This window comes from Salvelinus fontinalis, chromosome 40 (assembly GCF_029448725.1).
Source record: "Salvelinus fontinalis isolate EN_2023a chromosome 40, ASM2944872v1, whole genome shotgun sequence".
Classification (NCBI taxonomy): Eukaryota; Metazoa; Chordata; class Actinopteri; order Salmoniformes; family Salmonidae; genus Salvelinus; species Salvelinus fontinalis.
Genome location: NC_074704.1, coordinates 27,357,724 through 27,372,001, shown reverse-complemented (window position 1 = coordinate 27,372,001; position 14,278 = coordinate 27,357,724). Strand labels below are relative to the sequence as shown.

General features: G+C 42.3%; 1 protein-coding gene across 4 annotated transcripts in view; it reads left to right on the top strand.

Annotated features, from left to right (window-relative positions):
* LOC129839147 (uncharacterized) overlaps window positions 1-14,278 on the top strand; it is a 34,866-nt gene that overhangs the window by 13,510 nt on the left and 7,078 nt on the right. For 3 of the 4 annotated variants that reach the window (XM_055906426.1, XM_055906425.1, XM_055906429.1), the window contains exons 8-16: window positions 2,383-2,536; window positions 2,841-2,983; window positions 3,083-3,176; window positions 3,475-3,603; window positions 6,274-6,423; window positions 6,646-6,855; window positions 7,143-7,289; window positions 7,671-7,823; window positions 13,954-14,171. In XM_055906426.1, the coding sequence (XP_055762401.1) occupies window positions 2,383-2,536; window positions 2,841-2,983; window positions 3,083-3,176; window positions 3,475-3,603; window positions 6,274-6,423; window positions 6,646-6,855; window positions 7,143-7,289; window positions 7,671-7,823; window positions 13,954-14,171 (1,398 nt within the window). The remainder of the gene's footprint in view (window positions 1-2,382; window positions 2,537-2,840; window positions 2,984-3,082; window positions 3,177-3,474; window positions 3,604-6,273; window positions 6,424-6,645; window positions 6,856-7,142; window positions 7,290-7,670; window positions 7,824-13,953; window positions 14,172-14,278) is intronic. The other variant, XM_055906427.1, reaches the window with a different exon arrangement.

Genomic DNA, 14,278 nt, shown 5'->3' with positions numbered 1-14,278 from the left:
ATATCCAGTGGAACAACCACTTTACAATAGTGCATCTAACTCTTTTAAGGGGGGGGGGTTAGAAGGATTACTTTATCCTATCCTAGGTATTCCTTAAAAGTACTTCACACCATTGCTATTTTTCCCTCCATAAAATCGCTTACATATGGTAGTGCTGAATAAAATCAATAATGGAGGTCACCAATAACTGAATTAGCCAGCCGTTGCTACAGTATAATGATACAAAATGGGCAGCCCTTTTGACCCAACCCACACGTCGACTCCGAACTTTCCAACACGTTGATAAACATTGCTTAACAGTTTACGTCTGGATGAACTCATATGGAATATGTGTTCCAGATGAAAAGGTTTGATGTTTACAATTGGAAAAATGGAAAACATACTCGGTGAAGAAGAAGATTGTTTTTCTACTAACACTCTTGTTGCGTAACTAACACGACATTCTGGGATTAGAACCAATGCCCTAATGGCAACTGAAGCCCACATTGAAATGATTCTTGCCCTAATAAGCCATAGTCTGAGTTTCACTCATAACAAATGCAGTCCAAATAATCGCCATGGAATCAATTCAGGGGAATTCATTCTTGACATTCTCTTTGTGTTATGCAATGCGCCAACTTTAAACATGACACGGATTTTGCAAGCCCCTGTGTCTCAGTAAAAGTGTTCTGTGTAGAAGTTGGAGCGACATGTGTAAAATTAGATATAGATAAATATAGAGAAAGACATTTTGGGGGAGATTATACTATACGATAAACCTGCTCCTAATTTCTTCAGCAGATGTGTGCAGAGTGCCTCATAAGTATGGTATGGCCTAGTGACCAGGGATACAGATGGATGTAGCTTATAAAGCTTGTTGAACAGAAGTATACTGGTCAGTTACCATGTTAGTCATTCAACTGTGGGTTAAATGCACTTCTGCCTTTTTAAAGTTACATTTTGGAAGTTTAATTACAAATGTTCTACCTCAGATGTTGGATTTAAACTGTATGGTTTACAGAGGCATTAACACATGTCTTAACCCATTGAACCATAAAACTTTAGGGTATCAAACCTTTGAAATATAAACCGATGACCCACATTCCAAGCATCTGTGTGGAGAGGTGTGCCCATTTCTGTCGCGTGTGTATCAGCATCACAAACGCTGTATTTTTGTTGTACGGGCAGCAATAGGCTCTCTTCTGTCAAAACTGGAAATAGATTTCCTTCACGGGCGCCGGCGGGAAAGAACGTTCGAATTAAAGACAACCGACATACACAAAGTGTTCCTTTTTGATTCCAAGATGTCTGACTCCTCCCAGCTGTTCCCTCTCTATTTTATAGTCTCTTTCAAAAACAAAAGCACTTTCCTGAAACCATGACCTCACCCCTTCAGAGGGGGGGTGACATCATTCCTTTATACCCCTGCCAGCCCCAGTCAGTCACTCCAAGGACAAAGCCCTCTGTCTGTTCAGATTGTCATGGTTGCATAACATGTCATTAGCTAATTCAGCTTATCCGGGGGATCCAGTCAATGTTGTTCATCCTGTGATTTCTGAGTCACGTGACACGTCTCCAAGCAGAAGCGCTCTGGACATGTTGAGGAGTGCTCAAACTTGTGGGTATGACTCAAACCCTGAAGAATATACAGTGCAACTGACTAACAGGCATCCGCAGCTGCCACGAAGGATCCACTTTGGAGATATTGTCTCGAATGCATGACAATAGGTGCTGTGCCGTGGTTAAGTGGTATCACTCCCGTCGCTATGTACCACAGCCCTGGAGTCCAGAGTTCAATCTTCGTGTCCACCCTTCTGACCTCTCCCCCACATCTATCTACCCCTTTGTTTCCAATCTGCCTCCATTAAAAGCACTAAAATACAGTATGTGTTTTGTTTTTAACACTCCGCACCACAATGCTTTTTTCTCATCTTCTTTGCGGGGCTGAAAATAGAAGCCTCAGGAAACACAATTTCCCTAGTATATCACCGGGGTGTATACAGTACACCAGTGTTTGCTGTGGAGAATGAGCATAATATCGTACATTGTAAAAGACTACTCCCGGACACATGATTACCTCTGCATGTTTGTTGTTGTCAACATTTCGGACAGTGACTTTTCTCGAGACAATTTTGAGTTCGTTCTCTATCCGAAACCACAATCACAACAACAGCAAAAACAACGTGCAGAGGTAATCGTGTGTGCTGGAATGGTCGTTTACAGTGAGCTTGTTCTTGCTTTATCACGATTTTAGCCCAGTCACTCACATGAACTGTTCTATTTCATTACCAATGAACCTAGCACTGAGAGTGTCAACTGGCCTTCTGGATGAAGTAGGGTAGGGTCACTATCATTGATAGAACCAGGGTTACAATAAGTAACCCATAATGTTTTGCCATGCAGGAGCGAGTGGCCAGATTTGCCCACCACCCTTGACATAAACTTCTCCTGCGACGAACCTGGCTCACACAGTCAAACCAGAGATTCGGAACATGAGGCCCAGAGGACCATAGGAAAGGACATCAAAGAGGAACAGAACCGTCTCAAAGGGTTCGAGGTCAGCAGACCCATTTTTTCAAATAACTAGGAAATTCTCTTTAAAAGTAGTTAAAGGGATAGTTCACTCAAATGACGACAGTTCACCCAAATGACAACATGACATATAGGTTTCCTTACCTTCAAAGCAGTCGATTAACAACGAATATGTAATTCTGTAATATGTGGTGTAATTTGGGTGAACTGTTATGAAACGGGTAAATCATCAGAGTAGGTGGTACTTGATACCTCTGTGAAATAGTATTTGAACTCTAATTATATGACCTACTAATGACCTATGTCATTTCCTCTCTCTTTTTTTTTAGAACACAAAAGACTGTGGTGTCCCCGGGAAGCTGACTGTTTGTCAAGTTGAAGAACAGCCTTCTGAAATCTATGCCCGAGTCTCCTGTGACACCGCCAGCAGTCTGGATGACTTGATTGGAAGACGGCGTGCGGAGAGGCAAGGGTACAGACTTTCATCAGCGTCTTGTTTTTTGAAACCAGATTAAATTGTTGACGACCCTTCAAGCAGAACATTAAGTGAACGTGTGTGCTTGCTTTGCAGAAAGGACCAGACAACCCATTTGAACACTTGTTCTCCAGATTCCCAATCGGAACTTGGTATTCAGTTGCAAAATTCTACCACATCTGCTGATAAGGTAGCTATGGATTGATTTCTGGTGTTTTTTGTGGTCTGCTACTACAGTACCAGTACTAATACTTTAGAGTAAATATCCAGTGACAATGTCCGCGACATGAACAGTGTCTGTTGATTTTAACGGGGTTTACAACTTTGGTGCGGTGTAAACATCGAGAGCGAACCCCCAGTGCGCTGTAGTTTTCCTTTATCTGCAAATGATTGCATTTGGGCCTGGATGCATCCCACTGGGTTAACCAAACGTCACTTCCTCCTCTTGTTTCCTCACTTCCTCTTCCTTTCCTGTTTCTTGGTTGAAGACTCTGTCATGGCTGAAAGACAACCTTGCTATGTCAACCCCCAGTCCAGATGTGACTAAAAACCTGCCAGCTGATATTGACCAAGACAATGTTGTTTCGAACACGATTTGCTTAGACCTGTCCAAGGGAGTAAGTCTTGTAGCTTTTCTTTGCATAATATGCAGTCTTTGCGACGGTACTTATCGGATTCAGAAAGTTTTACATTGGGCAATATATACTGAACAAAAATATAAATCTAAAGTGTTGGACCCATGTTTCATGAGCTGAAATAAAATATCCCAGAATTGTTCCATATGCACAAAAAGCTTATTTCTCTCAAATTTGGAGCATAAATTTGTTTACATTCATGTTAGTGAGCATTTCTCCTTTGCCAAGATAATCCATCTACCTGATAGGTGTGGCATATCAAGAAGCTGATTAAACAGCATGATCATTACCAGTGGCGATTTTAGCATTTAAATCTTGTTGGGGTAAACCACTTTTTTTTTATTTTTATGTATGCCAGCTAAGCTACTACACAACACAACACTAAACAATACATTCATTGCACTATAATGGCGACAAGCGGTGCCCAGAAACTGTTAGGGCCTACATAAAGCTGTCCCAACAGCAGAGCTTTCCTTTCAGCACCATGGAGTGAATCCTTACCACTGCTACACCTGGCTATCAGCGGAGCCTTGTCTGGCAGCGAAACAGTTCATTCATCCTCATTTACTGCCTTTTTAAAAAAACATAACTGATATGGCTGACCATATCACCCTGGCATATTACATAAATTATGCAGCAGCATATAAGACATTTTTGGAATCACTTTGTTGTGACCCTCTTTGGTCCCAAATTATGTCATCAATATTTTTTTTTTTACAATTCCGAGTTGGATGACTGTTCAAAACGTATTTTCCCGGTCTGACTTCCCAGCTGCAATCCTTGCGATTAGCCACCGTCACCGATTCCTTCCAAACAACTCATTGTTGAATTTGCTATATCCAAATTGTTGTGTAATGTTTATGTCCAATGGCCGATGAGCACCGATACGTTTAATCTATATTTTCTCTTTATTATATCTCTTCATATGACAAGGATTAAAAAAGATTTGCCAGTAGACTTGATTCACGAATCATGATGATGACTGCTAGCTAAAATTATGAAAGTAAGATGTTAACATGATCAGTCCAATCAAAGCTACTGGACATAGAACGTGATTTGATGTCATTTCTGTGGCTAATGACCTTGAGCCTACCAAAAGAACATGCAAACAGGCAAGCCCCCCCCCCCCAAAAAAAAAAATATATATATACATTTATTTATATTTTTTTGCAAATGTGGGGCTCTGCCCCACCTGCCGTGAATGACGGGTTGCCACTGATTATTACATAGGTTCACATTGTTCTGGGGACAATAAAAGGCCACTCTATAATGTGCAGTTTTGCCACACAACACTGCCACAGATGTTTCAAGTTTTGAGGGAGAGTGCAATTGGTATGCTGACTGCGGGAGTGTCCACCAGAGCTGTTGCCAGAGAATTGAATGTCCATTTCTCTACCATAAGCTGTCTCCAACGTAGTTTAGAGAATTTGGCAGTACGTCCAACCGGCAACACAACCGCAGACCACGTATAACCACGCCAACCCATGACATCCACATCCGACTTCTTCACCTGCGGGACTGTGGGTTTGTACAACTGAAAGAAATTCTGCACAAACTGTCAGAAACCGTCTCAGGGAAGCTCATCCGAGTGCTCGTCATGCTCACCAGGGTCTTAACCTGATTGCAGTTCGGTGTTGTAACTGACTTCAGTGGGCAACTGCTCACCTTCCATGGCCACTGGCATACTGGAGAAGTGTGCTCTTCACGGATGAATCCCGGTTTCAACTGTACTGGGCAGATGGCAAATAGCGTGTATGGCGTTGTGTGGGTGAGCAGTTTGCCGATGTCAACGTTGTGAACAGAGTGCCCCGTGGTCTCAGTGGGGTTATGCTGTTACGCTAATGTCAACAGGCATAAGCTACAGACAACAAACAAAATTGCATTTTACCGATGGCAATTTGAATGCCATGACGCGATCCTGAGGCCCATTGTCGTGCCATTCATCCGCCGCCATAACCTCATGTTTCAGCATTAAAATGCACGGCCCTGTGTCGCAGGGGTCTGTTCACAATTATTGGAAGATGCAAATGTCCCAGTTCTTCGATGGCCTGCATACTCACCAGACATGTCACCGATTAAATGTTTGGGAATACGACAGCGTGTTCTAGTTCCCGCCAATATCCAGCAACTTTGCACAGCCATTGAAGAGGAGTGGGACAGCATTCCACAGGTCACAATCAACAGCCTGATCAGCTCTATGTGAGGGAGATGTGTTGCGCTGCATGAGGCAAATGGTCACACCAGATACTGACTGGTTTTCTGATCCTTCTGATAAGGTATCTATGACCAACAGATCCATATCTGTATTTCCAGTCATGTGAAATCCATAGATTAGGGCCTATTCATTTATTTCAATTGAATTACTTCCTTATATGAACTGTAACTTAGTGAAACCTTTGACTGTTTCGTTTATATTTTTGTTCAGTATATGTATGATGAGATTTGCAGGTGATATCAGAGTTGGGGTCATTCATTCTGGCAAAGGGTTTAAATTGAACATTACTTTCATTATCGGGATTTTCCTATTGACTAATAGAATTTACAATTCAGAAATGTATAAATGTGACTGTTAAAATGGAAAATATTTTATTTTATCCTACAAAATGACATAATAGACTAGAGCAAAGATTCATGTTCCATGCTTTGGGACAGGAAAAGCCAGGGTCAACCCAAGGCCAGCACAAAGGTGGTGTGAAGATGGAGGACCTCCTTGGCCAAGTGGAGACGCTATGGGAAGTTCTGAGGAGAAGACATCATAGAAGCATGATTGATGCAAACAGCTCTGAGAGGCTCAACTTGGAGGTATTGATTATTGGTGTCTATGTACTGATCTGGGCCTGTATTCATAGTGTCTCAAAGTCGGAGTGCTGATGTAGGATCAGTTATGTATTTTACATCATATTAATAAGATTATATGGATAGGGGGACCTGATCCTAGATCAGCACTCCTATTCTGAGACCCTCTTTGGTCCCCAGAGGGCAATTTATGCAGCATTGAAGACAAATCCATGCTATCCTTTGTAGAGGGATGACAACCATGAGACAGACAAGGATCGGCTCGAAGGACGCATGTCAGAATACAGGGCAACCACGGACAACGTGGAATTCTGGAGCGTCCCAGATGTCGAGGATCTCTCTGAGACATTGGAGGAAAACGACAGAGGAATGCTGACAGAGCTGCTGAGGTGTCTTGACCACGATGAAAACTTTGATCGTTGTGAGGTAGAGGAACAGGTAAGGTTTCAGCTTTATCTGTTTACGTGGTTTTCCAAATACCACTTTATTAATGTCCTTCTTGAAACTCGGTTTCCTCAAACCTCTGTAAAAGGAAGGTGGGGTCTGTTTTTTCTCTAGATACATACACTCCCACTAAAACTCCCATTAGACCTCAACAAGACATGGTCACTGGCCTTGCAGGCAAAGCTAATCCCACTCCAATTCTATCATCAGATAACTTAAATTAGATGAATACAACCACAATCTACCAAAATACTGAATCATTTATTTGAGTATCATGGCAGACCCTTACTGGACAAATGGATGACCAGGGGTGCATGGACCACCCTATGGAGGAATTGGTGGAGGTCCTGGAGGGTCTTGGTGAAGCAGTGGAGAAAAGAGGACATTCCCTCTATCAAAGTCAAGACACCCAAGAACGTATGAGTCAGGTAGGAGTTGACGTACCAGTTTTCTATTTGGATGTGGTCCTCTGTAGCTCAGTTGGTAGAGCATTCCCAGGAACCCCCGTAAGTAAAATATGCATGCATGACTGTAAGTCCCTTTGGATGAAAGTGTCTGCTAAATGGCATATATTATATTATTATTTTCTGTTGCTTTTAACATAAAAAAAACGCCACAGATTTGCACACTGTGCTTGTAGTGTAAATAGTGTAACCAGTCAATGCTAGTAAAGTTAGGCTGTTTCTGTTACTATTGTTCAATTTGTGAAACTCTACAAGCACAAAGTCATTTTTTACCTATTGACTAAAATAAAATCTGTGATGCCCCCTCTCCTCTCTTCTCTCCTTTCCTCTCCTCTCCTCTACTAGCAATCAACACTGAAGCTGCGCATCAACCAGCTCTTGTCCAGGTGTGCAGAGTTCAGCATGAACATTCTGGACACTGAGACAGACATGGCGGTCAGATGTGAGCCCTATAGTTCTGAACTCGAGGGACTGCAGGAGCAACAGGATGAGCTAGAGGTATATACAGTGTATGTATGTGTGTTAAAAAGAGGACATTCCCTCTATCAAAGTCAAGACATCCAAGAACGTATGAGTCAGGCAGGAGTTGACTTAACAGTTTTTTATTTGGATGTGGTCCTCTGTAGCTCAGTTGGTAGAGCATGGTGCTTGCAACGTCAGGATAGTGGGTTTGATTCCCAGGATCTATCATCTGATAGGCTACCAGTCAAAAGTTTGGACACACTTACTCATTCAAGGTTTTTTCTTTGTTTTTACTATCATGTAGTAACCAAAAAAGTATTAAACAAATTAAAATATATTTTATATTTTTGAAGAATATAAGTAGCCAGCCTTTGCCTTGATGACAGCTTTGCACACTCTTGGCATTCTCTTGGTCCAACTCATCCCAAACCATCACAATTGGGTTGAGGTCGGGTGATTGTGGAGGCCAGGTCATCTGATGCAGCACGCCATCACTCTCCTTCTTGGTAAAATAGCTCTTACCCAGCCTGGAGGTGTGTTGGTTTGTCCTGTTGAAAAACAAATGATAGTCCTACTAAGCGCAAACCAGATGGGATGGCGTATCACTGCAGAATGCTGTGGTAGCCATGCTGGTTAAATGTGCATTGAATTCTAAATAAATCACAGACAGTGTCACCAGCAAAGTACTCCCACACCATCACACCTCCTCCTCCATGCTTCACAATGGGAACTACACATGCGGAGATAATCCGTTCACATACTCTGCATCTCATCAATGTGGTTGGAACCAAAAATTTTGAAATTTGTACTCATCAGACCAAAGGACAGATTTCCACTGGTCCATTGCTCATGTTTCTTGGCCCAAGCAAGTCTCTTCTTATTATTGGTGTCCGTCAGTAGTAGTTTCTTTGCAGCAATTCGACCATGAAGGCCTGATTCACGCAGTCTCCTCTGAACAGTTGATGTTGAGATGTGTCTTTTACTTGAACTCTGAAGCATTTATTTGGGCTGCAATTTCTGAGGCTAATGAGCTTATCCTCTGCAGCAGAGGTAACTCTGGGTCTTCCATTCCTGTGGTGGTCCTCATGAGAGCAAGTTTCATCATAGCGTTGGATGGTTTTTGCGAATGCACTTGAAGAAACTTTCAAAGTTCTTGGCATTTTCCGTATTGACTGACCTTAATGTCTTAAAGTAATGGAGTGTTGTTTCTCTTTGCTTATTTGAGCTGTTCTTGCCATAATATGGACTTGGTCTTTTACAAAATGGGGCTATCTTCTGTATACCACCCCTACCTTCTCACAACACAACTGATTTGCTCAAACACATTAAGAAGGAAATAAATTCCACAAATTAACAAGGCACACCTGTTAATTGAAATGAATTCCAGGTGACTACCTCAAAGCTGGTTGAGAGAATGCCAAGAGTGTGCAAATCTGTCAAAGGCAAAGGGTGGCTACTTTGAAGAATCTCAAATATAAAATATATTTTGATTTGTTTAACACTTTTTTGGTAACTATATGATTCCATGTGTTATTTCATAGTTTTGATGTCTTCGCTATTATTCTAAAATGTAGAAATAGTAAAAAATAAAGAAAAACCCTTACATGAGTAGGTGTCCAAACTTTTGACTGGTATTGTATATATATATTCATATATACACACACTACTGTTCAAATGTCACGCCCTGACCTTAGAGATCCTTTTTATTCTCTATTTTGGTTAGGTCAGGGTGTGACTAGGGTGGGTACTCTAGTTTTGCATTTCTATGTTGGCCTGGTATGGTTCCCAATCAGAGGCAGCTGTCTATCGTTGTCTTTGATTGGGGATCATATTTAGGAAGCCTTTTCCCACCTGTTGTTTGTGGGATCTTGTTTTTGTATTGTTGCTTTTGAGCCCTACAAGGCTGTACGTTTCGTTGGTTGCTCTTTCTTGTTTTGTTGCTGGTTATCATTAATAAAAATGATTAACCTACCCCACGTTGCATCTTGGTCCGACCATCCTTACAACGACGAAGGTGACCTCAAAAGTTTAGGGTCACTTAGAAATGTCCTTGCTAATTTTTTGACCATTAAAATAACATAAAATTGATCAGAAATACAGTGTAACATTGTTAATGTTGTAAATGACTATTGTAGCTGGAAACGGCTGATTTTTAATGGAATATCTACATAGGCGTACAGAGGCCCATTATCAGCAACCATCACTCCTGTGTTCCAATGACACATTGTGTTAGCTCATCCAAGTTTATTATTTTAAAAGGCTAATTGATCATTAGAAAACCCTTTTGCAATTATGTTAGCACAGCTGAAAACTATTGTTTTGATTGGAGTCCACCTGTAGTCAATTCAATTGATTGAACATGATTTGGAAAGGCACACACCTGTCTATATAAGGTCCCACAGTTGACAGTGCATGTCAGAGCAAAAATCAAGCCGTCAGGTCGAAGGAATTGTCCTTAGAGCTCCGAGACAGTATTGTGTCGAGACACAGATCTTGGGAAGGGTACTGTGATAGAAGAATTATGTATTTACCTGATTGGTTTGATATTAATAGTTAACGATTATATACTTGACTAATTGGAAGACATTTCTGTTCTATTAATGCTGTGTTTCTGAAAAGGGATGGTTTCCACTCTAGCTTCCTGCCGTTAGTCTGGGAGTATAGTCAAGCAATGGGTTTTGCTTGATAGCTCGAGCTGACAATGACTTGTTGATTAAAAACCTAAAGTTCCCCAAGAACATAGTGGCCTCCATCATTCTATTTGTTTATTTTTTATTTTATTTGTGATATCCAATTGATAGTTAGTCTTGTCCCATTGAGAGGCAAAGGTCGAGAGCCATGCGTCCTCCGAAACACAACCCTGCCAAGCTGCACTGCTTCCCGGTCATGGCCGGCTGTGACACAGCCTGGGATCGAACCCAGGTCTGTAGTGACGTCTCAAGCACTGCAATGCAGTGCATTAGACTGCCGCGCCACTCGGGAGGCCGGCCTCCATCATTATAAAATGGAAGAAGTTTGGAACCACCAAGACACTGGTTTCAGAGCTGGTCATGGGTGCACCTCAGCCACGCTCAAGGTCATAAACGATATCGTAACCGCCATCGATAGGAAACAATACTGTGCAGCCGTATTCCTTGACCTGGCCAAGGCTTTTGACTCTGTCAATCACCACATCCTCATTGGCAGACTCGACAGCCTTGGTTTCTCTAATGATTGCCTCGCCTGGTTCACCAACTACTTCTCTGATAGAGTTCAGTGTGTCAAATCGGAGGGTCTGTTGTCCGGGCCTCTGGCAGTCTCTATGGGGGTGCCACAGGGTTCAATTCTTGGACCGACTCTCTTCTCTGTTTACATCAATGATGTCGCTCTTGCTGCTGGTGATTCTCTGATCCACCTCTACGCAGACGACACTATTCTGTATACTTCTGGCCCTTCTTTTGACACTGTGTTAACAACCCTCCAGGCGAGCTTCAATGCCATACAACTCTCCTTCCGTGGCCTCCAACTGCTCTTAAATACAAGTAAAACCAAATGCATGCTCTTCAACCGATCGCTGCCTGCTCCTGCCCGCCTGTCCAACATCACTACTTTGGACGGCTCTGACTTAGAATATGTGGACAACTACAAATACCTAGGTGTCTGGTTAGACTGTAAACTCTCCTTCCAGACCCACATCAAACATCTCCAATCCAAAGTCAAATCTAGAATTGGCTTCCTATTCCGCAACAAAGCATCCTTTACTCATGCTGCCAAACATACCCTTGTAAAACTGACCATCCTACCAATCCTCGACTTCGGTGATGTCATTTACAAAATAGCCTCCAAAACCCTACTCAATAAATTGGATGCAGTCTATCACAGTGCCATCCGTTTTGTCACCAAAGCCCCATATACTACCCACCACTGCGACCTGTACACTCTCGTTGGCTGGCCCTCGCTTCATACTCGTCGCCAAACCCACTGGTTCCAGGTCATCTACAAGACCCTGCTAGGTAAAGTCCCCCCTTATCTCAGCTCGCTGGTCACCATAGCAGCACCTACCCGTAGCACGCGCTCCAGCAGGTATATCTCTCTAGTCACCCCCAAAACCAATTCTTCCTTTGGACGCCTCTCCTTCCAGTTCTCTGCTGCCAATGACTGGAACGAACTACAAAAATCTCTGAAACTGGAAACACCTATCTCCCTCACTAGCTTTAAGCACCAGCTGTCAGAGCAGCTCATAGATTACTGCACCTGTACATAACCCATCTACAATTTAGCCCAAACAACTACCTCTTTACCTACTGTATTTATTTATTAATTTATTTTGCTCCTTTGCACCCCATTATTTCTGTCTCTACTTTGCACTTTCTTCCAATGCAAACCAACCATTCCAGTGTTTTTTTTAGTTTTTATTTTACTTGCTGTGTTGTACTCACTTCGCCTCCATGGCCTTTTTATATTTTTATTTATTTATACATATATCTGTTTGCCTTCACCTCCCTTATCTCACCTCACTTGCTCACATTGTATATAGACTTATTATTATTTTTTTTTAAATATTTTTTTTCACTGTATTATTGACTATATGTTTGTTTTTACTCCATGTGTAACTATGTGTTGTTGTATGTGTCGAACTGCTTTGCTTTATCTTGGCCAGGTCGCAATTGTAAATGAGAACGTGTTCTCAATTTGCCTACCTGGTTAAATAAAGGTTAAATAAAATAAATACATTAAATAAATAAACACTTCCTAGAGCTGGCCGCCCAGCCAAACTGAGCAATCGGGGGAGAAGGTCCTTGGTCAGGGAGGTGACCAAGAACCAATGGTCACTCTGACAGAGCTCCAAAGTTTCTCTGTGGAGATGGGAGAATCTTCCACGAGGACAACCATCTCTACAGCACTCTACCAATCAGGCCTTTATGGTAGAGTGGCCAGACGGAAGCCAGTCCTCAGTAAAAGGCACATGACACCCCGCTTGGAGTTTGCCAAAAGGCACCTAAAGGACTCAGACAATGAGAAACAAGATTCTCTGGTCTGATGAAAGCAAGATTGAAATCTTTGGTCTGAATGCCAAGCGTCATGTCTGGAGGAAACCTGACACCATCCCTAAGGTGAAGCATGGTGATGGCAGCATCATGCTGTGGGGATGTTTTTCAGCAGCAGGGACTGGGAGACTAGTCAGGATCGAGGCAAAGATGAATGGAGAGAGATTCTTGATTAAAACCTGCTCCAGAGCACTCAGGACCTTAGACTGGGTGAAGGTTCACCTTCCAACAGGACAACGACCTTAAGCACACAGCCAGACAGCGTAGGAGTGGCTTCGGGACAAGTCTCTAAATGTCCCTGAGTGGCCCAGCCAGAGACCGGACTTGAACCTGATCAAACATCTCTGGAGAGACTTGAAAACAGTGTGCAGCGACGCTCCCCATCCAACCTGACAGAGCTTGAGAGGATCTGCAGAGAAGAATGAGAGAAACTCCACAAATACAGGAGTGCCAAGCTTGAGGCATCATACCCAAGAAGACTCCAGGCTGTAATTGCTGCCAAAGGTGCCTCAACAAAGTACTGTGGAAAGGGTATGAATACTTATGTAAATGTTATACTTCAATGTTTTTTTTAATACATTTTGAATAGGGCTGTAACGTAACAAAATGTGGAAAAAGTCAAGGGGTCTGAATACTTTCTGAATGCACTGTATGGTCCAGTGTCTTCAGAGATATTGTGTATGCTTCAGCTTGCTTTAACGCTCCATAGCATTGTATAAAAAAAACTCTAGAATTGTCAGATATCATCTCAGATTCATAGACTTTACACCTGTGTTAAAATTTCGAACATCATTAATAAAGGGAAAGTTGTCTCAAACGATCCAGCATAAGCTGTCAATAGTGTAATCTTGGCCATCCAGTCATGATACATGAGGAGTTCAATCATACTAGCCATGGTATCCCTCTGTAGATTGAAAGACCAGAAAAAAATATAGATTTTGTTTTCATAGCAGAATGCAACCCCATGTCCATTATCTATCATAAGATCATGACAGGCATTATTAGTTCAGAACTCGCTAAATTGGATTGGTTTTGAGCCTCTGTCAGGCTTAAACTCCGATACAAGAATATTCATCTCACCTGCGAAAGTGTAATTGTTCCACATACAGTATAAAACATACAGTATGATCTTCTTTCAGAGGGACTATCAGGTCATAAAAGAGGAGGTGGAGGAGATGGAGGGACTGGCTTCGCAACTACAGGTCCTCCTACCTGAGATGGCAGGGGCTTTGGGGGAGAACGTCCATGCGACCCAGCAAGCTTGGCAGGAGTTGGGCTGGAGCATGGCAGAGAACCAATGCAACCTCCAACAATTTCGGCAACTGCAAGACTTTCTTAGGGCCTACCTGGCCATGATGTAAGGGATTACACATACAGTATGATGTCAACTATTGTTCTTGGTACACCTGGAATGTTCTGCCTGTTTTGTCCTGAATAATGTACATGTAAATGTTTAGTGCTCAT